Source organism: Rhincodon typus, chromosome 40 (assembly GCF_021869965.1).
Source record: "Rhincodon typus isolate 14 chromosome 40, sRhiTyp1.1, whole genome shotgun sequence".
In the NCBI taxonomy this organism is placed as follows: domain Eukaryota; kingdom Metazoa; phylum Chordata; class Chondrichthyes; order Orectolobiformes; family Rhincodontidae; genus Rhincodon; species Rhincodon typus.
In genome coordinates this window covers 2,740,955-2,766,352 of record NC_063371.1, presented here as the reverse complement: position 1 = coordinate 2,766,352, position 25,398 = coordinate 2,740,955, and the positions used below count along the sequence as shown (strand labels likewise).

Below are 25,398 nucleotides of genomic sequence, written 5' to 3'. Positions count from 1 at the left end.
GCCTAGACCCTTCATCAGAAAGGGTCTAGGCCCGAAACGTCAGCCTCTCTGCTCCTATGATGCTGCTTGGCCTGCTGTGTTCATCCAGCCCTGCACCTTGTTGTCTCGGATTCTCCAGCATCTGCAGTTCCTACTATCTCTAGAACACAATGTCTAATGTTTGGTGTGATTCCAAGACTGATCAGAACTGGCTGGACAATCCCATGTACTAGTCACAATTAGTTGTTGATTATCAGTCCAGCTTGCAGTGTGGCTCACTCGTATTTGCTAGAAGCTATGTACAGAGGGACCTTTCCTCTGCAGCCAAAAGGAACATGTCCAGGTATTGTGCCTTTTTTGAATTAAACAAATGAGCAGCAGACAGTGGTTCCCTGCTGTATTCTCCCTGGCAATATCTTGACCAACAGGAGATGACTTACTAACCAATCAGCTACCTTTTCCCATGTGGTGTAAATTCTCGCTCTCTTTGAAATATGACATTCTTGTGTGTATCCTAATGAATGTGAAGGTGAAGAGCTGTGACACCAGCTCTCTTCTTGAGAAATGCAAAGCCTTCTGTGCTACCTGCTGAATTAAGGCTGTTAGATCATTTTCTGGTCTCAGTGTTAGATTTGCATCCCTAAAATATAACGCTCCGTGAGGTAGGAAGTGAAACAAATGAATTGGGCCACTATCTGCCACCATTCCCCTGCCCCTCCATATTTCTGCTGGCAGCAGTAGCCCCAGAAACACTCCAGAGAACCAGTTCACAATTCTATAGGATTTGCAGCAGAAAGTGGGTCTGTTATGTCTTCAAGCCCAGTGTTATATTCTGAGTGGTGGCATGGTGGCTCAATGGTTAGCACTGCTGCCTCACAGCACTAGGGAACCAGGTTTGATTCTACCCTCAGGTGACTGTGTGGAGTTTGCACATTCTCTCCACCATCACCACAACTGTTCCTCTGTGGGTTTCCTCTGGGTGCTTTGGTTTCCTCCCACAGTCCAAAGATGTGCAGGCTGAATGGATTAGCCATGGGAAATTGTCTAGGGATGTGCAGACTGGGTAGATTAGCCATGGGTAATACAGGGTTAGTGGGATGCTGTTTGGAGTGGACTTGATGGACCAAATGGCCTGCTTCCACACTGTTCTATGATTCTGTGAGTGAATGTTGACACGATACTGTATTTGCCAACGAGAGGCGGAAGGGCTTGTGGGTTTGAAGTCACAGAGTCTTTGAGGCCCGTGACTAGAGCAACAGAACATCACTTCTGCAGAAACCCACAGTGCAGTGGAGGCTGATTACCAAATTCTGAATTGATGTGCGTGACATGGCAGACAGAGGGATCTTTTGAGTTCCTGCATGTGTTGTCACAGTGATCAAAAAACCCTTTTCATAATGTTAAGCACCTCGAGCGAATTTTTCCCTCTGTCTGGCGTGCTCCAAGGAGAAAAGTGACTTAATGTTGTGTGTACTCACTGAGCGATTATAGTACAAGCAGCCCTGGGTTCACTGGAAACATTTGCCGCCATCCAGACTGCTCTTGGCATGATTCCTGTGCCAATGTTTAATTTTTAATCAATGGCTAGGGCAGCATTCAGTTCCCATCCCTAACTGCCCTTGAACTGAATAGCTTCCTAAGCCATTTTAGAGGGCATTAAGAGCCAACCACATTGATGAGCAATTCCAGATTTTATTTGATTGAATTTAGATTCCACCAGCTGCCATGATAGGATTTGAACTCATGTCTTCAGAACCTGGGCCTGCTAGTTGAGGAGCGCTGCCTGGCACTAGGAGCGCCTGGGTATCAGTAAAATGTGCAGCAGAAGGATTCACAATTGATTCGTTGTGAGTGACTGTGCCTTTAGCATCAAGGAGCCCGAGTAGAACTGGAGTGAACAGGAATTGGGGAAAACTCTCCACTGGTTGGAGTTGCACCTGGCACGTAGGAAGGTGGTCGTGGTTGTTGGAGGCTGGTCATCTCAGTTCCAGGACTTCTCTGCAGGAGTTCCTTGGGGAATTTTTTTTAAAAAAATCAAGCTGTTCAGATGTGTTATGACGCACTCCTGGAGAGGGTGGGACTTGGAAACAGGCTTCGTGGCCCACCCTACCACTGCGCTACAAGAACCTCAGAGTTGATATGTTTTAACCAAACCGTACAAGCATGTTATGACACACTTCTGGAACATCTGGGACTTGAACTTGGACCAAAGGTTGGGACACTACCACTGGACCACAAGAGCCCTGGAGAGTTCCTCAGGTAGTGTGCTTGACCCAACCATCTTCAGCTGCTTCATCAATAATTCTGTCATAAGGTCGGAAGTGGGGAATGTTCGCCAACGATTGCACAATATTCAGCACCATTCGTGACTCCACAGATACTGAAGCAGTCCAAATGCAGCAAGACCTGGACAACATCCAAGAGAGAATCTAACCATTGCACCTTGACGTTCAGTGGCACTATCATCACTGAATCCCCCACTATTAACATCTTATTGCTGAATATCTGTCCTTCGTGTTATCATAGGCTAATCTCAGCAATGGTGACCATGACAACAATCGTCAATTATTTTAAAAACCCACTTGAACACCACAGATGTGTTTAAGAAGGGTTCAGAAAAGATTTACAAGGATGTTGTTGGGGTTGGAGTTACAGGGAGAGGCTGAATAGGCTGGAGCTATTTTCCCTGGAGCGTTGGAGGCTGAGGGGTGACCTTATAGCGGTTTATAAAATCATGAGGGGCATGGATAGGATGAATAGCCAAGATGTTTTTCCCAGGATAGGGGAGTCCAAAACTAGAGGGCATAGGTTTAAGGTGAGATGGGAAAGATTTAAAAGGGAAACCGAAAGAACTGCGGATGCTGTAAATCAGGAACAAAAATGTAAGTTGCTGGAAAAGCTCAGCATCTGTGAAGAAAAATCAGAGTTAACGTTTCAGGTCCGGTGACCCTTCCTCAGTTCTGAGGACAGATTTAAAAGGGGACCTGAGTAGCAACTTCTTCACACAGAGGGTGGTGCATGTATGGAATGAGCTGCCAGAGGAAGTGGTGGAGGCTGGTACAATGACAACATTTAAAAGGCATCTGGATGGGTATATGGACAGGAAGGGTTTAGAGGGATATGGGCCAAATGGGATTAGATTAATTTAGGATATCTGGTCAGCACGTAAGAGTTGGACCAAAGGGTCTGTTTCCATGCTGTACAGCTCTGTGACTCTATGTCCTTTAGGGAAGGAAATCTGCTGCCCTTACCCAGTCTGGCTTCTCGGTCACTCTGGATCCACTGCAATGCTGTTGATTCCTAACAGCTCTCTGAAATGCCTCAGTGGCAATTCAGAATGAGTGCCATAAGCCCCCCGCCTCCCAAGAAAGAATGAAGGAAAAGATTGGCAGTATGTGTGTCAGAACTTTGATATTGGTGATGTGTGATCTGAAAATTAGCAGAGGCCTCCTTACATGTGACATGTTTTGTTATCGAGATGGAAGCAGTATTTAAAGCTTTTCTCTGTGTGATTTCAGCCGGCCAGATACATCATTCTTGTGGTTCCGTTCTCCCTTGAAGGCGATGAGGCACATTGTCTGGCGCAAGTACAAGTGGTGGGTTGTCTGCACATTGCTTCTGGTGATACCAGTAATCTTCCTGGTAGCTCTCCTGCACGCTATTCCCGTAAGTATTCGGCAAGGGCTGAAATGTAAAGAGCCACATTCTGAATCCTGTGCTGAGACACCCAACAGTTTTCAGCACCTCAACACACCTGAGAGGCAAGAGAGACCGCCACTGTGGAAAGGGGAGCCCTGTGTCCCTGGGATCGAACTGTAACTGTTTGTTTGCATGGATAGGCAGGTTTCTCAGCTATGGTGAATGCCGGATAAAGGGCTCAAATGTAACGGTACCCTTATGTGATCACCAGCTAATGTCAGCCATATCCTGCTGCCCTTGGAAGCTCACACCATGCTACATTACATTAGTCTCAGCTCCAAAAGTCAGTGTACGGAAAGCTTTACTCTGTATCTAACCCTGTGCTGTCCCTGCCCTGAGAGTGTTTGATGGGGGGGACAGTGTAGAGGGAGCTTTACTCTGTTTCTAACCCTGTGCTGTCCCTTCCCTGGGAGTGTTTGATGGGGGGGGACAGTGTAGAGGAAGCTTTACTCTGTATCTAACCCCGTGCTGTCCCTGTTCTGGGAGTGTTTGATGGGGGACAGTGTAGAGAAATATTTATATCTAACCCCATTCTGCCCCAATCCTGGGGGTGTTTGATACGGACAGTGTAGAGGGAGCTTTACTCTGTCTGTAATCCCATGCTGTCCCTGTCCTGGAAGTGTTTGATGGGGACAGTGTACAGGGAGCTTTACTTTGTATCTAACCCCGTGCTGTCACTGCCCTGGGAGTGTTGGATGGGGACAGTGTAGAGAGAGCTTTACTCTGTATCTAACCCTGTGGTGTCCCTGTCCTGGGAGTGTTTGATGGTGAAAATGTAGAGAGAGCTTTACTCTGTATTTAACCCCGTGCTGTCCCTGTCCTGGGATGTGTTCAATGGAGTACAGAGTAGAAGGAGTTTTACTCTGTATCGAACCCCGTGCTGTCCCTGTCTTGGCTGTGTTTGATGACAGACAGTTAGCGGGAGCTTTACTCTGTACCTAACCCCATCCTGCGGGTGTTTGATAGGGGACAGTGTAGAAGGAGCTTTACTCTGTATCTAACCCAGTGCTGTCCCTGTCCTGGGAGTGTTTGATAGCAGACAGTGTAGAGGGAGCTTTGCTCTGTATCTAACCCCATGCTGTACCTGCCCTGGCCCACCCCTAGGTAAAAGCTTTAATATTTAAATTGGTAGAAGTGAAGGGATCAATGGATCAGTTACAGGCACGGGGGAAATTTAGTTTTTAAAATGATCCTTTTTCTAAAGGGTTCTGTGTTTCTCTTCCAAATGTCCGTCCGTGGTACCCAGAGACTGAACACTCTTTCCTGGGTTAGTAATTGCTGCATTTAGTTTTTTGTCTTTTGTTGCTCTATGATCAGTAAACTCAGATGTGCAATGATCAAGCATTAGTTTCAACTTAAGAATCTAAAGTTCGTCTGGTCCTAGTGCCTCGACACCAACGGCCTGGTATTAAATGGTGTGCAGTTAAAATGATTACCTGGTCTTGGTTTATGTTCTCTGCACTGTGGCTGCTGACACCTTACACTCTGTGTGAAATACCCATCCTATGCTGAGTCAGCTCACTTCAGCCAATGTAGTGCCAGGGAGACAGCATGTGCCAGTGTGAGGGAAGGTGGGCGATTGCCTTTGGGAATCTTTGTGAGGAAACATCAGACACCTCACCTTCTCGCATCCATTCTAGACTCTCACCTGACGATCCTAAGAAATAGGAGCAGGTGGAGGCCATTCAGTCCATCGAACCTGCTCCGTCATCAGAGTGGAGGATGGTCTATCTGATTATGGCCTCAACTGCACTTTCCTGCTTGCCACCCCCACTGTAACATAGCCTCCCTTGATGATCAATAATCAGTCAAACTCAGCAACATATTCAATGCCCTAGCCTCCGCATGGAAATGGATTCCAAAGACTGACCACCGTCTCAAGAGAGGAAAGACCTCCTCATCTCTGTCTTAGATGCGGGACACCTTGCTGTGCCTCCTGGTTCCCTCCCAACGAAAGAAAAGCATCCTCTCAGTACCCTGCTATCCCTCAGAAACTTCCAGAAGATGGTCTGTCATTCTTCCAGACAAGGCACTCGCAGCAGGTTCCTCACTGACTGCCCCTCGGAGCTGAGGGGAGAGAATTAATGCACCAACGTGCAAGCGAGAATAGACCGAGGACCCATGCCTATGAGTACTGCATGGGTAAAGGGGAGGGGGGGGGAGACTGTCGCTCCAGTTCCAGGTTCTAGTTGTCACTCCACCCTTCACTAGGCCAGTGACAAAGCTGTCACCAACCATGATGTTGCGGTTTTGGGGCTGTTTGCCTTGGATACTATGTGTTCTTTCCTCGAATTTGTTTTTTTAACAGAATGCTCTAGCAAACTTTTTGTTGCAGTCCACCAGATACCACAGGAAGAAAAAGTGACAGGAGAGAGAGAGAGAGGCCATCTGGACTCGGAAGGCATCCAGCCTCGTGGTCGAGGGTGGGGTGGGGGGTGCTCGGCACGGCAGGAACAGAAAGGGAGAAGCTCATTTCCACGCTGTGGTTCATTTTGGCGTTGACCATAGCTGGGCACATATGTGCCTCTGTGTGTATGTGTGTGTGTATACGTATGTGTGCTTGCATGTGTGTGTCAGAGACAGGACTCGAGAAGAGTAAAACAGAATCCCACGTTCGTACGTGAAACATTCCGGAGAAGGTGCGCCCGAACTAAAGAAAGAAAAGGTCTCCTTGAGTCCCGGCCTCCCGTCAATGAACCAAAACTTGAACTCTGTACGGAAGGCTTTGAGGAGTAAGGGTGTGGAAACTCGTAACGTGGGATTTCCAATTGCAGCCCATCCGAGATTTGTTTCCCATTTACTTGCATGTTTTTTTTTCCCTCAAAAAAAAAACTGTGTTTAAAGGGGATCTTTGTTTCTTTTTCCAAAGAATTTGTCACGATAACGTATAAAAGAATTTCTTTTTGTTTTTTTAATTGTTAAATATGTATCAGCCCACTGTAAATAAAATGCAAAGATACTCTTATTTAACAGACAATTTGTTTCTCTCTGGGGGCTGAGAGATTACAGGGAGAGAGACTGGAAGCTGATTGAAGGGTTCAGAAGTGTGTTTTTGTACAGTAATGGACACCCTCCAGCAAGTTACAGGCTGCATGGAATGCAGGCGTTTGGATGGTTTATACTTGGAATCTATAATGGGTACCACACGGCGGCAGTTTGATTGAGGAGTTCGGGGATTGAAGAATGGCTTTCAAGAGACGTCTGATGTTCAAAGAAGAGGTAAGGGGTCCTTTAATTGTCTTCTTAAGAGCTGTGATGAGAGGGGTAAGCAGCTGTGGGGGAGGGAGGTGGATGTCAAAGTTATTGAGCTCAACTCAAAATCTTAAGGCAGTTGTGCAAATCTCAAAGTGTACTTTTGTGGTTTTGACACTCCCAGGAATTACTACCCGAGAGAGGATGTTGTGATGTTAATGTAACACAGAATCCCATTAATGCTCTGGGGATACGGGTTCAAATGGCACCACAGCTGATGATGATGTTTGAACTCAACAACAAAAAAAAAAATTGGTTTTAAAAGCTGGTCTATGCCAACCATGTAACTAAGCTGTAAAGATGCATCTAGTTAGCAAGCCACTCAGTTGTACCAAACCACTACAAAGTCGAAGGAATGAAGTCAAGCAGACTGTCTGGCATCTTAACTCTGTATCTAACCCCGTGCTGTCCCTGTCCTGGGAGTGTTTGATGGGGGAAGAGTACAGACGGGGATTTAGTTTCATTTTAAACGAGCAGAAAGAACCTTACTTTCAGATTACAAGGGTAGATGAGGCTTTACTTTGTATCTAACTCCATACTTTCTCTGTACTGGGAGTGTTTGAGGACACTAATTTTTGTATAAAAGAGTGGAGAGAGCTTTATTTGCAGTTTAGGAATAGAAACCTTTACCCTGTATCTAACAGCGTGCCGTCGCTGTCCTGTAAATGTTTGGTGAGGACAGTGCAGAGAAAGCTTTACTTTCAATTTAAATGAGTAGAGGGAACTGACTCTGAATCTCACCCGTTACTGTCCCTGTACTGGAGTGTTTGATGGGGACAGTATGGAGGAAGCTTTACTCTGTATCTTAAAAAGCTTGTCGTCTCTGGCCTGGGAGTATTTGATGGAGACAGCATCGAGGAAAGTTCATGATGTATCTCACCCGGTTACTGTCCCTGTCCTGGCAGTGTTTGATGGGGACAGCATGGAGGAAGCTTTTCTCTATATCTTAAAACAATACTGTCCCTGTCCTCGGAGAATTTCACAGAAAATATTGGGGTGACTTATCTTCTGTTAAAATTTATTCTGTATCCAAATCTATGCTGTCTCTTGTCATGAAATTTTTGATTAGGACAACATAGAGGGAGCTTTCCTTTCAGTTTAAAAGAGTAAACTTTTCTTTGTCACAACAGTTCTGAGGAAGGGTCACCAGACCCGAAACGTTAACTCTGTTTTTTCCTTCACAGATGCTGCCAGACCTGCTGAGCTTTTCCAGCAACTTCTGGTTTTGTTCCTGATTCACAGTTCTTTAATTTTTTAAACTTTTCTTTGTGTCTCTTATCAGTGCTATATCTACCCAGGGAGTGCTTGATGTGAAGTCTGGCTTCTTCAAATGATAAATTTTATTGGCCAGCATCTTTTACAATAACATGTAGTGACCAAGAGAGACAGATGAAAAACAGATAGGGAAGCAGCATCTTTGTTTTTTTCTAGAAATTTCTTATGGGATTTATTTCACGATATTTAAACAGCAGCATGTGAGGACAGTGGTCTGATAACAGGTTCACCAACAAAAGCAGTCATCAATACTCCTGCCTGTCTAGATTTGCCGTTGGTCTGGTGTTTGGATCATTCCGAAGAGGTTTTTAAAAAAAAAGTTAGTCACCTCAGTATGTCCCAATCAAGTTCATATACTATTTAACTCGGAGCTGCACAGTCTGTTTAGACAGCTGCAGAGCTGATATTTGCTACTTTGTTTGATCCAAACACTTCTAAATCCATAGACTAAACAAAAATAGTACAGTGGTTATAAACACTTTAATGCTGACATTTGCATTTTCATCGATTCCAGTGACGAACTAGATATGAATCAACTCAACTGAAGTCGTCAATACCTTAGAGAGAAGCTTGCATTTTGCCCAACACCTTGTGAACGCGGCAATACAATAACCTGTTGGCTCAGTTTCCACTGTCTGCAGCCTATTTGCCGTTGTAAAACTGAAATATAATACTCAGCAAGGGACAGCCACTGTGGATGGGATTAAGGTCAACCCACCCTGCCTCCGTCTCCGCACCCTGTAACAAGTAGGAACTCCAGCTATGTTGTCACACATCTGTCTATAAGCAACTCACAAATCCCCTGACTCACTTGCTTTTACTTTGAAGCGAACAAATTTATGCCTTTATGTTCTGCCCATCAACCCCAAAGGAGGTCACTGAGTTCATTCGACAACAAAAGATGACACAACTGAGCACGCAGCGGCAGATTAGACTGGAGACTTGCACCTCAGAGTTAGCTGTGTTGGAAGAATCTGAGCTTACAGTCCCATTCCTTTGGGATAAATTTGCCGTTCTCAAACAGTTCTGCCTGCTCTCGGAGGATCCAGGCCACACAACCAGCACCTCAGAAAAAAAAGTGCTATCTGGTCATTATTGTTTTGTTGGTGTCGGGAGCTGGTGGAGAGCAAATTGGCTGCCACATCTGCGTTAAAAGGAACTGCATTTCAGTGCCTATCGAGTAACTTTGATTTTGTGAAATGCATTGCATAACATGCAAGATCCCATTTTTAGAATGTGTGAACTGCAACATCATTAATTGACAGATTACGGTTGTGAGAGGGAGGGATTACTTAACTATTGTAAAGGCAAATTTCCTTCAAAATACTGAGTGCATTTTGCTGCCTGTGGCGGTGATGGAACAGTCCATTGAGAGTGAATGAATTGTATTGCCATCAAGTTCAATATTGCAATACTCTACCTTCACTCATCCTCGAACGCACTCCATTTCACAACTGCACCCCTCAGCAATGCTGTCAAGCAGCAAATTGAGGCCCTCGTTCAGGCAGGTTTGTGTGCACGAACACCTCCTGAAGGGTCATACAATCCAGTTTCAAACGTGGCTCCCTCACTTTGTTTAGAACATTTGTAAGTACAGGAGTGCACACAAAAAAAAAGGATCAAAGTGCAGGTAAAATAAAGCTCTGACGAGAGAGAGAGAGAAACAGAGAAACAACGTCCCTCCTCTTCAGATGGCCAGCGACTAACTTTTTAAGAACTTAGTTTAAATACACATTGATTCTCTCTCAGCCCCTCATCCTCATGGTTTCACCTTAAGATTAAGGGCCATTGAACAAGAGGGCATGCAACCACAAGCTAACCCAACTGAAACCCAAAATACCCAACATACAAACACACAGATTGTCAAAACCCGACAGGTCCCAGCAGCTTAGTTTTAGTAGTTCAGGAATTTGCAGCCAGCCCACTGCCCCGACAAGGCAAGGGCTCAGCTAAAGATAGTACTTTATAAGGTACGCAGCCCCAGCACTGTCCAAACACCCCAACCTCACAAGGGTGAGCTCACCTTTACGGCCTGACGCCAACGAGGTGTACAAATCCAATCAACACAGCAGTACCATTCTGCACAATGAGTGTAAGATTCACAGGGAAAAGAAAAGCAAGCAGCTTTTCTCTGACAGTTGCGCTTTCGATGCAAACTGATTCAAAAAAGGAAGTGAACTAAGGCATTATTAGCGCTCTTACACAAACAAATCACCAACTGTCCCAAAATCCCCCTTCCTATCCTCTTCCAAAATCAAAAGGCTGTGCATCTTCACAAAAGTGTAAAACACAACTGAAATTTTAAACAACTCACACTCTGTACAAACAGCAACTAAACCCTCAGTGATCTATAAAAGTAAAAAAGGGGAATAGTTCGCAAGATGATATTCTTCCTCAATTTAACTTTTGTTTTTGAGGTGACTTGTGACTAACTTGCAAACATGTGCTTTAACTCTGCAACAGCCACAGTCTTGTCTGGAGGAACACTGCAAGATTATTTGAAAGTTAGGGAAGTGGGATCGCGAAGACTAGTTATAGCATCCTTACACACACACACACATACAGGAAAGACATTTTAGATATATCAGACGTGTCTGGAAAGAGGGATGAAAACAGAAACAATAAAACTTTCACCTCTTGGGTTTTCTTCTTGCTGAAACCTCTTGCGATAAAGGTGATTTTTTTTTTGCCGATCACTGATCGCAAGTCAGTCCCATGATCTCAGCTAGCAGTAAACTAGTTCCAATACTGTTTCTAATCTGTCCTCAGTACAGTTGGAAACAAGATCAAAGAATCACAGTTGGCGATGATCCCAAGAGACCCGAGATGAGGAAGATAAACCTGTGCTGTGTTCAATCTCCCCCTTCTCCCCAAAGCTGGAGCCTGAAACGTCGCTTCCCCCAGCTGGGCCTCAGTAGAAACGCTTCCGGCTCTGTTCTTGCCACTTCTGGAACACGATGATGCCGATCACAGCCAGCACCATCAGGCCAACGAGGGAGAAGAAAACGATGAAGAACAGGGTTAAACCACTCATCGGCTCGTAATCCAGGTCATCTGCTTACAGGAGAAAGAAGACCCACGATAGAAATAAAATGACTGTGAAACAACTAAAACCAAAGTGCTGGAGATCTGAAATTTAAAAAAAAGAATGCAGGGGACATTCAGCAGTTCTGGCAGAGAGAGAAACAGGTAAGTGTTTTGAGTCCAGCATTACTCCTCCAGAACTCAAAGCAACTTTGAAACAAGAGACTTACATGGGGAGGGGTTGTCAGTAGTTGGTTTGTATACAACCGACAGCTCAATCCCTTATGCAATGTTTACCATCACTTTCAAACCCCTCAATGGCCTTGACCCTCCCTCTGCCTCTTTCCCATTCTGGGCATCTTCTCTATCCTCCTCAGCCGCTGCTCCATCACTGGCACCAGAGCTTTCAGCTTCTGGGAGTCAAAGCTCCGGTAACTCAATCCCAAAAATCTCTCACAGCTCTTTAAAACCCTCTGTAAACCAAACATCCCAATACCTGTCCGGTTATTGTGTGTGGCTCAGTACCAATCTGCTTTACTAAAGGTACTATGGAAACGCAAGTTGTTGCTGTTGTTGCAGGGACTGGCAAAGTGGAATTAAACTTGCCTTTTTCTGGATGGCTGGGTCATCAATCATTGGGCTTTCAATTAATCCTCAGCTTTCAACTCATTTTGATGAAATAAGGGGCAGACATTCTCACAGAAGAATTAATTGGACAGCTCTTCCAAAGGGCCAACACAGGCAGAAAGGGCCAACAGGCCTTGTTCTGCACTGCAAGATTCCACAGTTTGCTGTCCCTGTCCCAGACTATTGAACATTCACATTTTGGTGTCTGTTCTGTGCGGGCAGGAAGCCAGAATGATTTGTCCTACCGTCTTGAAACTTGAGGTTATCCACACTTGGAACCAGCACAACGTCATCCAATTCAGTCTCCCCAGCCGTTCTTTGCACCGTCAGCTGGTAGACTTTTACCGATACAATGTCATGATTATCTACAGGGGAAAAACATTTAGTAATAAAAGGTACAGAGCACCCGATCAGCTATCACTCACTCTAAAATTACACTCTTTCCCCCTCTCGGCCAGCTCGGATCTGGCCCTGAGCTCCCGCTCTGCACCAGCTGCCCGCTCCACATTGTCCTTGTTCCGGACGTGCCAGCTCTTCTTCGGCAGAATGCCCGGCCACCGCGGGGACAGGCTGCTTCTGAATTTAAACCTCTCTCCACAAATGTCACCACCTCCTCCCTCTAAGAGAGGAAGACTGGTCCCCTCCACTGACAGTGCACCTGAGTGAGGGAGGACCCACTGAGCCTTTAGTAAAGCCTCTGACAAGGTTCATCATGGAAGACTAATGAGTAAAGTTAGTTCACACAGGATTCAGGGACAGCTTGCCAATTGGATACAAAGTTGGCTTGACGGTAGGAGACAGAGGGTGGTGGTTGAGGGTTTTTCTTCAGACTGGAGGACAGTAACCAGTGATGGGTCCACTTTTGCCTGTCATTTATATAAACAATTTGGATCAGCATTTGGAGACCTGGTTGGTAAGTTTGCAGATGACACCAAAATTGGGTCAATGGGCTGAGGAGTGGCAGATGGAGTTTAATTTGGATAAATGTGAGGCATTGGATTTTGTTAAAAGAAACAAGGGCAGGACTTATACAATTAATGGTAGGGCTCCAGACAGTGTTGTGGAACAGAGAAACTTAGGGGTGCAGGTACATAATTCTTTGAAGCTTGCCTCGCATGTAGAAGGGGTGGTTAAGAAGGCATTTAGCCTTCATTGCTCAGACCTTTGAGCATAGGAGGTAGGATGTCACGTTGAGGTTGTTCAGGATGTTGGTGAGGCCTCTTCTGGAGTATTGTGTCCAGTTCTGGTCACCCTGCTATAGGAAGGATATTATTAAATTGGAGGTTCAGAAAAGATTTACCAGAATGTTGCCAGGAACAGAAATAAAACTAGGCTGAAAACACTGGGACTTTTTCTCTGCAACATAGGAGGTTGAGGGGTGACGTTATAGAGGTTCATAAAATCATAGGGCAAATCGCAAGGGTCTTTTCCTTAGGGTGGGGAGTTCAAAACCAGGGAACATATTTTTAAGATGAGAGGAGAGAGTTTTAAAAAGGACATGAGGGGCAATTTATTTTACACAGAGTGATTCGCGTGTGGGATGAACTGCCAGAGGAAGTGGTGGATGCGGGTACAGTTACCATGTTTAAAAGACAATTGGATAGGTGCATGAATTCAAAAAGGTTTAGAGGGATATGGGCCAAACACAGGCATGTGGGACTAGTTTAGTTTGGAGTGGACTAGTAGGACTGACGGGTTTGTTTTCATGCTGTGTTACTCACTGACTCGGCTCATATAACCAATCAGAAAGCAAGAAAGCCAGCAATTCTTCATCTATTTCTTATGATGTGGGCATTGCTGGTTGAGCCAGTGTTCACTGCCCATCCCTAATTGCCTCTTGCCAAGGCAGTGGTGAGCTGCCTTCATGAACCACGACAGTCTACGTGGTGCAGGTGGACCCACATTGCTGTTTAGAAGAGAATTTCAGAATGTTGACCCAGTGACACTAAAGGAATGCTTGGAGGGACGGTGTTCCCTTGTATCCATCTTGTCCTTATAGCTGGTAGTGTCTGGAAGGTGCTATCTAAAGAGCCTTGGTGAGTCGCTGCAGTGCATCTTGTAGATGGTACACACTGCTGTTACTGAGCGTCGGTGTTTGGGGGGGGGGGCAGTGGGATGTTTGTGGATGTGGGGCCAATTGAGCGGGGGGCTGCTTTGTCCCTGGATGGTGTTGAGCTTCCCAAATGTTGTTGGTGCTGCTCCCATCCGGGGCAAGGGGGGAGTATTCTATCACATTCCTGACTTGGGCCTTGAAGGTGGACAGGCTTTGGGGAGCCAGGAGGTGAGTTACTTGTTGCAGGATTCCCAGCCTCTGACCTGCTGTGGTAACTGCAATATTTCAGAAGGCCATCAAGTCCCCTGGCTCTCACCCTTCATCGAGTCTGACCGTCCACACCTCCTCAAAATGAGTCAGCCCTGCCCAGCGTTTGGAGACTGTTGGTTCAAGTTCTAGCCTGACAACACCAGTGCAGTACTGAGGGACTGCAGCACTGTTGGGGGCAGTCTTGGATGTAACCTTGAGCTGAAGCCCCGTTTATTCCCTCAACCTATGAGCAGGATACCGTGGTGGTATTTTTAAAGCAACCAGGTAAGCTCTCCCCAGTGTGCAGGGACCATTACTTATCCCTCAAACATTACAGAACAAACCAGATTGCCTGGTCATTCTCACACTGCTGATTGTGGCAGCTTGCTGTGCACAAATTGGCTTCTGAACATCCTACCTTGTGATGTCATTGGCCCCAAAACATTTTGGAAGACCTTGCAATCGTCGAAGGTGCTATTTAAATGCAAGGTGTTTCCCCCCTCCGCCAAGTATTTTTCCAGTAACCCAGTGCAACGCAAGATAAAGGAAAGGGATAAGTGCAACATACCCGTCAAATCGCCAGTCGCTGAAGAGATCCCAAAGTAATAACCCAAAGGCAGTTTGACGCCAGGAATGTCAATGCAATCTTTCCACTCGTTCTTGCCTTCAATGTTGATCATGACCTGCAAACGATGAAAAAAATATTCACCAACTTACTTCAAAACGTTTCCTGTCTGCTCCTGACATTGACCAGAAAGCTGATGGCTAAATACCTTGTACTAACAGGGCAGCCTGTATGCCAGGGTCAGCAGGATACAAAGGTCTGTTTGAGGCACACAAACAGTAATAAGAAGAGTACGCTACAGCAAACCGAGTCAGTACATATTGGTCCATCGAGCCAGTAAGGGCCTCAGGTTCAAGTCTCAATCTAAAGTTGGTACCTCACACAAGTACACAAGCTGGAAGCCACAAGTACTCATATGCAAGGACCCATCCTCTGCATGCAAAAGGAACCTGTCCGGGCACTGCACCTTTCCTCAATTTCAAACAAAAAAAAAACCAAGGGGAAAATGCTTCTGTCATGCATTCTCCAGGGCAAACCCACAAACAATCAGCAACATTTTCTCGTACGGTTTAAATTGTTGCTTCCTTTGAAATTTGGCATTCTTGCACGTGTCCTGATAAGCAAAACCAAAACCTTCAACAACACATCTGTCTGTCTTCACTGGGCGAAGGCAGAATGTCCTCGGTGGTCTTGCCAACATCCAAGTACCCACATGAAGAGGGGCCACTTGAATGACCACGGTTGGCACCGACAGAAACCACAGCCCAATAAGGGGATTGGTCAGGGTGGGAAACCTTACATTTTGTCGGGAGCCGAAAGACTTGTTCTCTGGCATCCACTCACCGTGAGCCTCCGTTTCAGGTACCGGATCACCACAAAGGTGTCATGGTTGAGATTGCGCACAAGGGCGGTGCACCCTCCGATGGTGGTGGGCCGTCCATCTCGCGCGTGATCGTACGACAGGCTCCCGTTGTTCACCATTGCAGAGATGTAGGGGAAAATTCGCTGTGTGGCAAGAGGGGACAAAAAAAAACAGATGAGTCTATGAACGCAGAGCAACGAGCTCACCAACATCCTTAAAACACATGCCTGGGAGCAAATGCCAGCCTATTGTTTCCCAAACTGACAGAAAGGAGATGAATTGAACTTCTTAACACACATTCTCTTAATCTAATGACGGTCCTACTGTCACTTATTCAAAAGCAATAATTTGAACTCAGGGCTCCAGCAGACTGCATCGAGCTCTCCAGGGCAAACACTCTGGTTCGAAACAGAGTTTGAGAGGATGCAGAAGGAAGCTTTCAAATTCCACCCCTCTTCCTTGCATCATCCAACAATCTCCCCATCAGTCTCCCTCTCAAAGAAAGCCTTCGACTTCGTAAGTCCCAGCCGACTTCTTTGAGAGAGGCTCTGATCTCTCCACATTGTTGGGGTCCTTCAATGATGGTGGATGAGAAGAGGACAGAACACATCACAGAACACAAAGATTAAACACTGCAAACTAATAGTTTTCCTTGCATGAGAATCACATGTTCAAATAAAAAAGAATGCAAAATGATAAACTCAGACAGGAAAGCAAGAAAACAAGCAAGAGCACGGAGATCGAACACAAGACTACCTGATTGGAAGGTGAATATCTTCTCTTCTTAGCCTGCACATCCCCGGTAACAATCCCAAATAGTAGCAATGAGATAAAACAGCAATTTCAATAACTCATCATTGCTTGCAGTCAACCGAGTGGCACGCAATTCCTGCAAACAGCAATCTGCTGCCAATACCGACCAGCGCAGAACAAACACATGGACTTCTCTCACCGCTCAGAGACTGCAGTGCCCCTTATCGTAGCCTCAGTGCCGTCTTTCCAGGTGAGGCTATTCCAACGGATTACATCTGCAGTGACGGATCAGGATGCAGGGAATACGTGAAATCAGGAAATGGCTTGTGGATGGGGTCATGGTTTTCACCTTATCGTAATAGATCCACTTCTGATTTTGTCACAGTCTGTTTGACCACAAGAGGTCCACCAGAAATGGACCAGGGCTGATCGTATCAAACAGTTCTGGTCAATCCCCACCTTTAGCACCGTGCCCAGTTCTAATCAGTCTTTAGATCCCACTGAGTGATTAGTCAGTAGGGGCTGGGTGTGGGGTGGGGGTTGGCAAACAGTATCTTCAGCGAGAGAACAGAAAGGACTGAGGGGGTTCTGCAGTGCTTCCCATCCAGACGCTAAATTCACCAAACAGTGCTTTTGTGGCAATGCCAAGAGATTGGACAGGACGGGATACAAACAACAGTATTCCAATCAGACTTTGGCTACCTCGCTGAGACCTGTTGAGGTTCCTCTGGAAAGGATGGATCTTGCATTTGGCAGTATGTGAAGTTCGGCAAACTGGAATGTTGCAAATCTCTCAGCCCTGCCCAGCAAACCACCTTTACTCAGCACAGAAAGACATATCATTTTCCTGATTGTGACCACGTGGATGTGAAGGAACCAGTTCTGACAACTGGTTGTTGGACCACAAGCGAGCATCTGTTCAGATAAGTGAGCGAGCGGGCACGTACGTATTTTTTTTTTTAAGATTCTGAAACCCACAATGCGAGACTGTGAACTTTGGTAGGGAGAACAGAGAAGTAGACTATTTTCAAAACACGGAAAGGATTCAGAAATCTGAAGCACAAATGGACTTGGGAGTCCGGGTTCAGGATTCTCTTAAGATTAACATGCAGGTTCACTTAGCAGATAGAAAGAAACTGGTCCGAAAAAAAGGCTCTGGTCAGTACGCGTTTGGAATATCGAGAAAAGTTTTGGGCCCCAAGGATGTGCTGACATTGGAGGAGGTTTATAAGAGTGAACCCAGGATGAAGGCCTTATCGTATGAGGAACAGTTAAGGACTCTGGGTCTGTACTTCTTGGAGTTTAGAAAAATTAAGGGGAATCTGATTGAAACTTACAAAATACTGACAAGCCTGGATAGAGCAGACATGGAGAAGATGTTGCCACTGGGAGGATAGACTAGGACCCAAGGACAGATCCTTAGAATGAAGGGACGACCCTTTAGAACTGAAATGAGGAGGAATTTCTTCAGCCAGAGGGTGGTGAATCTATGGAACTCATTGCTGCAGAGAGCTGTGGAGGCCAAGTCATTGAGTGTATCTAAGACAAAGATAGATAGGTTCTTGATTGGTATGGGGATCAAGGGTTCGGGAGAGAAAGCAGGAGAATGGGGTTGAGAAACATATCAGCCACGATCGAATGGCAGAGCAGATTCAATGGGCCAAATGGCCTGTATCTTATGGTCTGACATAACTTGGCAATCCAAAGAAACAATGCTGCCACTGATATCTTTGATTTTTGCTACAGGTTAATCAAAATGTATTTTAAATTGATAATGTAGTTATATCCTTGCTTCAACAAAGACCATTGATAAAAGATGTTGAGTTCTATTGTAATGTTCACATTATACTTAAGAGCAGCAAATTATTGTAATGTAGACTGCAATACCCGAGCTCACCTCTTGCTGTTTCTCCTCATTGGGGTAGGTATCCATGAATATTCCCAGTCCGGAGAACAGATCCTTACTTCCGAACACTGTACCTGAAGGGGAGAGACTGTTCAGAAAACCATAAAACTAGGTTTCCTGTCTGGCATCGCGTTTCTCCCCGCTCCCTACCATAATTTCTCCCCATCTCAACCAGATAGTGATCAAATTTTGTTTGGCACCCCTCCAAATGGCAGCCACCATTTTGAAATCTGCCCAAGTAGACATTCAAGAACAACTTATATTTATATGAAGCCTTTAACCTAATAAAACATCCGTTGGTCCTTCACAGAAACATTCTGAAATAAGACGTGACCGAGCCATAGTTGGTCAAGAAGGTTTTTAAGGAGTTTCTTGAAAGAGGACAGATACGGGCAGAGAGCTGTATTGGTAATTACAGAGCTTGCGGCCCAGGCAACTGAAGGGCCATTCAACAGTGATGAAGCAATTCAAACCAAGGAGACACAAGAGGCCAGCAACAAAGGAGCACAGATACCCCTTGTGGGGTGAAAAAGAGGTTATGAAGATTTTTGGGATGGGGAGGGTGGGAATGGTTGGGTTTGGAAAGAACGATGAGGGTTTTAAAAATCAAGAACTTGTTTGACCAGGAGCAGGTCAGTGTGTGCATGGGGGGTTGACAGGGTGAAATGGGACTCGCAGTGAGTTAAGACACAGGCAGCAGTGTTCTGGATGAGCTCAAGGTGAAGTAGGGTAGAATGTGGGAGTGTGTTGGAATAACCAAATCTGGAAGGAAAGATGAGGTTTTCAGCAGCTCTTGAGCTGAAAGGAGGGTCAAGTCGGGGCAAGCTAAGGAAGTAGAAATAGGTGACCTTTGTCAGGGCAGGGATATGAAAAGATAACATGAAAATTGGTGAAGTTGTGAATAGTCAGGCAGGTTGTCAAAGGATACAGGATATAGATCAGTTGGAAAGTTGGGTGGAGAAATGGCAGGTGCAGTTTAATCCGGACAAGTGTGCATTTTGCGAGGTCAAATGCAAAAGGAATGTAAATAGTAAATGGCAGGACTTTGAGGAGCACTGATATACAGAGGTCTTGGGGTGCAAGTCCATAGCTCCTTGAAAGTGGCAACACAAGTGGATAAGGTGGTAAAAATGGCATACAGCGTGTTTGCCTTTATTAGTTGGGGCATTGAGTATAAAACTTGGCAAGTTATGTTGCAGCCGTTTCAAACTTTAGCTGGGCCACATTTGGAGTATTATGTACAATTCTGCTTGCAACACTATAGGAAGGAATGTGGAGGCTTTGGAGAGGCTGCAGAAGAGGTTGACCAGGATGTTGCCTGGATTGGAGTGTATTAGCTTTCAGGAGGGGTTGGGCAAACGTGGATTGTTTTTGCTGGAGTACTGGAGGCTGAGGGGCAACCTGATAGAAGTATATAAAATTATGAGAGGTATGGATAGGGTGGATAGTCTCAGTATTTTGCCCAGGGTGGAAATGGCAAATTCTAGGGGGCATAGGTTCAAGGTGACAGGGGAAAAGTTTAAAGATGTGTGAGGCAAGTGTTTTTTTTTAAAACACAGATGGTGGTAGGCGCCTGGAACATGCTGCCAGGGGAGCTGGTAGACGCAGATATTATAATGACATTTAAAAGGCATTTAGAAGATGCATTAACAGGCAGGGAATAGAGGGATACAGGCAGATGGGGTTAATTTAGATTGGGATCAAGGTCGGCACAGACATGGTGGGCCAGAAGGCCTGTTCCTGTGCTGTATAGATATTCAATGTGGAGTCAAATATGACACCAAGGTTTAGTCTCAAACAGTTGGCATGGAGAAGAATAGAGTTGGAACGAGGGAAACAGTTTGAAAAGGTCCTAGATATGCATTGACTTAAATGTGCATCTTGTATTTATCCTCTTATTTATTATTACTGGTTGATATGATCCCAGCTTGTTATTACTGAGATCCCAGAGTGAAACCTGGCTCGATTGATCACGTTTAGTTTTCATGGACAAGTTGGATCGAAGGGTCTGTTTCTGTGCTGTATGACTCTCTGGTCTCTCATTGAAACATAAGCACGCAATGTTGCGGAATTGGCTTGAACAATGAAAGAGGAATTTATGAAGCAAAAGAAACAAAGACAAAATAGAACAGACTATTTGCTTATAATACAAACATAAACATTTTGAAACACCTTTAAAGTCAATCCCGAAAACACTCCTTTACAAAATCTTCAACAGCCCCCCTTGCACAGTACTCTCACCAGAACCCCTTCCTCTAACACCTTGATAAGTTTAATTTAACTGTGATTTCAACTCCCGATCTGAAAAAATCCAGGAAAAAACCATCATACATTTGAGCTCAAGTGTACTCAGTTTCAAATAACCTCCAAGATTGTTATTCAAACTCTCACATTTTGGGACTACCCCTATGATGCTGCTTGGCCTGCTGTGTTCATCCAGCCCTGCACCTTGTTGTCTCTACCACTACATTGTTTGTTTTAAGGTAATCTGTTTTCTACCTTCTCCCTTTCTCAGGAAAACTGAATTAAACATCTGTCTTCATCCACCAACTTCTGCAGGACTGCCCCAAACTTTGAAAAAAAAACACCTCTTTCCTTAAGCTTAAAAAACACAAGTCCAAACATTTCTAATGGAAACCCTGAAGTACAATTGCTTGGAGGTAAATTTTCCAAATATACACAAAAACCCATTAGTTCTGTCATCCACTTTTCTATCAAAAGTTGTTTTTAAGAGAAATCATCATTGCTGCAGAAAAACTTAACAGGTTCATCATTAAACCCTTCAGACACACAGAACAACCTAATTGACACAAATTCAAAAATCAAACTTTCAAACTTAACAATAAACGGTATGAAAATTGTTTGAGTTATAAGGAGAAGCTGGATAGGCAGTGACTTTTCCCACTGGAGCGTAGGAAGTTGAGGGGTTACCTTATAGAGGTGTATAAGATCGTGTGGGGTATAGATAAGGTGAATGGCAGGTGTCTTTTCCCTAGGGTGGGGAATTTCAAAACATTGGGACATATTTTTAAAGTGAGAGAAGAAAGATTTAAAAAAGGCACGAGGGGCAATTTTTTTTTTGTAGAGTGGTTCATGATTGGAATGAAGTAGTGGATGCGGGTACAGTTACAATGTTTATGAGATATTTGGATTAGTACATGAATATGAAATGTTTGAAGGGTTGTGGGTGAAGTGCAGGTAGGTGGGCCTAGTTTAGTTTGGATTACGTTTGGCATGGGCTGGTTGGACCGAGGGTCTGTTTCTGTGCTGTATGATTCTACGTATAAATGAGACACCTAACATCACATTATTCCAGTTTGGATGAAAGATGATAGACCTGAAACATTAGTTGTGTTTCTCCAAGATGTTGCCAGACCTGCTGAGTTCTTCCATCACTTTTATTTTTATTTCAGATGTCACACAACTGTGATATTTTACATTTGCATTACAGCATCAGAGGGGGAAGATCTGATGTTATCTTTTCTACCTGTGACTGGGTTCCAGTAAATAAGCCCCATTCAAAGTAATGTCACTAGCCCACTTATCTTGGAGATTTCAGATCACTGTACCTGGTTGCATGCGATCTTTGGTATACCATATCGCAAACCCGTCACCATTCAGATTTTTTTTCCCTTGGCCGTGAATTTTGAAGTGGACCTGCACCTCCCAGTCTTGCATTAAACAGGCCTAAAGACACACAGATGGAGCATGAGTAATCTCTGAAGATATTATAGGTGAAACTGTAACACGAGTAAATTACAGCACAAAGCAATTAAAAGGCAAAGTCCACATTGTCTCTTAAATTGCTGTGTCTAATCCTGTGCTGTACCTATCCTGGGAGTGTCTGATGGGGACAGTGTCAATGGATCTTTACTTTCAGTTTAAGAGAGTAGTAGCATCTTTACTCTGTATCTAATCCCACGTTCTCCCTATCCTGGGAGTGTTTGATGGGAACATTGTGGAGGAAGGCTTACTTTCAGCTAAAAGAGTAGAGTGATTTAGTCTGAGTCTATCCTGTGCTTAACCTGCCCTGCAAGTGTTTCATGGGGATAGTGTAGAGGCCGGTTTCCTCTGTATAAATCACTGCTGTATCTGTTCAGGGAGTGTTTGATGTGAAGCCTGGGTTCTTCAAATGATTATTTTCATTGCTCAACAGCACTTTTCAATGTAACTTTGTGATGACCAAAAAAGACAGCTGAAGCACAGATTACAAATAAAATACAGCCTTTGCTCTTCTATGACTTTGCTGTACTTGTCCTGGTGGTGTTCAACGGGGCGTAGGCTTTACTTTCTGCTAAAAAAGTAGAGGGTGCTTCACTCTGTATCTAATCCTGTGCTGTCCCTGTCCTGGAAGTGTTTGATGGAGATGGTGTAGTAGGAGCTTTACTCTGTATCCAGTCTATTTTGTACCACACTGATGCTGCCACTTGTGTGGAAAGCACTTATTTCCCTGTGCTAACATGCTTATCCCAAAATTTACAAATACATCAAAACAAGGAATGAACCCTTACTACACGATTCCAGATCGCTCCCTGTTTGCTCTGAAGATCAGGTGTCAGTCGTATAAAATGGGAGGTCACCATTGTGTTTCCTTGGAGGTCCCAGTGAGTGTTAGAACCTGTGGCTCCCACACCTACAAGAGAGACAGAAACAAGCAACACTTAGCAGTGAAGACAGAAGAGCTCTCTTCAACGAAATCATTCCTTTGCTGACACTGGGTCAAAATTCTACAACTCTGTCACTCACAGAAATGGGAGTAGGAGCAGATGCAGGCCATTCAGCCTTTTATCTGCTTCCCCTATTCAATAAGATCATGGCCGATCTGATTGCATGTTCAAATCTGTATTCCCAACTCCCCCGATAACTTTTCACCCACTCCTCGCTTACCAAGAATCTCTTTCAACCTGGAAAACATTCAAAGGACTCTACAAATTCTGTCTTTTCAGGAGAGTTCCAAACATTCACCACCCTCAGAGAAAAGAATCATCTTTCAAATGGATAACCCCTGATTTGTAAACAGTGACCCCCTCGTTCTAGCTTCTCCCTCAACAGGAAACATCCTTTCCACATGCACCCTATCCAGACCCCTCAGGATCTTTCAATCAAGTCATCTTTTAATCTTTTAAACTCCAGCAGGTACAAAACTAGTCTGCTAAGACACCCTGCCCTCTGCCAGTATTAGTCTGGTAAACCTTCCCTGAACTGCTTCCAATGCATTTAACCATAGAATCATACAGTACAGAAGAAGCCCTTCAGTCTATCAAGTCTGTACTGACAAAAATCTAATTTAAATCTGCACTCATGCCACTTTCCAGCAATGGCCCAAAACCTTGAATGCTATAACATTTCAAGTGCTCATCCAAGTAATTTTTAAAGGTTGTGAAGTTTCCGTCCTTAATTACCTTCCTAGGGAGTGCATTCCAGATTATCACCACTCTCAAGTGACTTCCTTTTTCCCCAAATCCCCTCTAAACCTCATGCCTTTTACCTTAAAATGATGCCCCCTTGTCATTGGCCCTTCAACTAAGGGGAATAGGTGCTTTCTATCCACCCTGTCCATGTCCCCTCATAATCTTATGCGCACCTTAATTAGGACCCCTTCAACCTTGCCTGCTTCAAAAGAATGAGTTTATCCAGCCTGTCTTCATAGCTAACCAAAGTGCTCCATCCCAGGCAAGATCCTTGGTGAATCTCGTCTCTAACTTCATCCTTCCTGTAGTGCAGGAACTAGAACTGAACACAATATTCTAAGTGGCGCCTAACCAACGTCCCTCTATTTTTTTATATAACTAAACTACAATCTCCTACGTTTGTATTCAATTCTTGTGGCGATAACTGATAACATTGTGAGGTTTCCTAATTGCTGGCTGTGTCTGCATACATTTCAGCTTGTACAGCGCTTCTCTATCCCTCATTGCATAATATGGCGACCACACTTGTGCACACAACCCTGAATATGGTGATTGCGATCCCTGCACTTGGCCCCCCCCAAAGGTTCGAGGTGCTTTGCTAGTAACAGATTGGGTGAAGAGGGGCCGAGGAAGGGTGGTCGTGGTATTGGTGTTGTTAATGCCATTCAATGCAATTCGTTCGAATGTTTGGAGCGAGAGGAAGGGAAGTAAAGGCAGCCCTTACCCTGGTAGGGTTTCATCAAGCTGTGCTCTCGTTTCAGATACTCCTCTGTGCTCGCGTCCGCCTGGGCCCGGCTGAGCAGAGCCGCAAGCAGAGAACACAGTGCCCAGAGCAGCGCCATTGTCGCCGCCGCTGCAACTGCAAGCGGAACAGCTACGCGGAGAGATCCCGCCTCCTCCGACGGCGCCCGCCGCTCCTGGATTGGCTGCTGCCGCGGTCAATCACGGCGCGGGCTCCGGGGCCGCGTTCCATTTTGGAACGTTGCGCTTTGGACCCCCGCCGCCCATTGGTTGTTGGAATGGATACTTTTCCACAGGCTGGGCTCGGTCTATCCTCCGCACCCCGCTATTACCACCTTCCCAAATAGACTTTGTTTTTGTTTCTGTCCCTCCACCAGCGTGAGAGGGGTCCAAACTTGGAAATAAAACAACCTGGAAGTGCAAGAGAAACTCATCAGCTTCTGTGGAGACGGAAAAACACAGTTAACGTTTCCTCTCCCACATTACTTCTTCAAAAGCCTGGAAATGCTAACTTTTTTTTTGTCTCAACCAGTGCAACAATTGGACCCAGAGTTTTGAACAAAATTTGGTTACATTTTTCTTTCAGGTGCTAATTTTAGCCGAGAAGCAGCAACGAAATTAATGGTTGACGAAGATTGTCGGTTATCATTAGGAAACTAGCATTCAAAGTTAAAACAACTTGAAACATCGTGAGCTTAAACGAAATCAACCCTTGTTTCTTAAAGTTTCCAAATTTAATCGGATTTTGCTTTCCATTTTGACACCACAAAGTCCGACGGAGAGGCTCAAATAGAAAGATCCGGCAAATTCTAGTCATCAGTTGACAGTTTTCCTTTAATTCATCTCAACTTAATAATCACGAGGAACATCACGTCTTGCGTGAAACATGCATTTCTAAATTTAACCTTGAGCTATCTGTCGGTTTTCAGTAAGCTGCACTGTAATAAAGTTGTCTGGCCAAATATATTTAGATAGAATTACAGAGAAAGCAATAGCTGGTTG

General features: G+C 44.9%; 2 protein-coding genes across 2 annotated transcripts in view; one reads left to right on the top strand and one right to left on the bottom strand.

Annotated features, from left to right (window-relative positions):
- LOC109922588 (myoferlin-like) overlaps positions 1-6,920 on the top strand; it is a 78,502-nt gene extending 71,582 nt beyond the window's left edge. Inside the window, exons 33-34 of the mRNA XM_048618490.1 lie at positions 3,498-3,645; positions 5,987-6,920. Coding sequence (XP_048474447.1) covers positions 3,498-3,645; positions 5,987-6,043 — 205 coding nt within the window. The 3' untranslated portion in view covers positions 6,044-6,920. The remainder of the gene's footprint in view (positions 1-3,497; positions 3,646-5,986) is intronic.
- A 1,426-nt stretch (positions 6,921-8,346) lies between these two features.
- On the bottom strand, positions 8,347-24,600 carry LOC109933645 (VIP36-like protein). Its single transcript, XM_020532667.2, has 8 exons — positions 24,380-24,600; positions 22,756-22,877; positions 21,814-21,931; positions 18,236-18,318; positions 15,567-15,728; positions 14,727-14,841; positions 12,102-12,221; positions 8,347-11,259 (listed from the first exon to the last, which is right to left on the bottom strand). The coding sequence occupies exons 1-8, from the start codon at positions 24,495-24,497 to the stop codon at positions 11,117-11,119; spliced, it is 981 nt and encodes a 326-aa protein (XP_020388256.1). The 5' UTR covers positions 24,498-24,600; the 3' UTR covers positions 8,347-11,116.
- Between the last annotated feature and the right edge of the window lie 798 nt (positions 24,601-25,398).

Excerpts from the sequence above, each read along its gene's own strand:
- LOC109933645 (XM_020532667.2), bottom strand. The coding sequence starts at position 24,497 with ATGGCGCTGCTCTGGGCACTGTGTTCTCTGCTTGCGGCTCTGCTCAGC. Across the intron at positions 18,319-21,813 it reads CAAAGATCGCATGCAACCAG|GTACAGTGTTCGGAAGTAAG; the intron begins GTACAGTGATCT and ends TCTCCCCTTCAG. Across the intron at positions 14,842-15,566 it reads ACCTGAAACGGAGGCTCACG|GTCATGATCAACATTGAAGG; the intron begins GTGAGTGGATGC and ends CATCGTTTGCAG.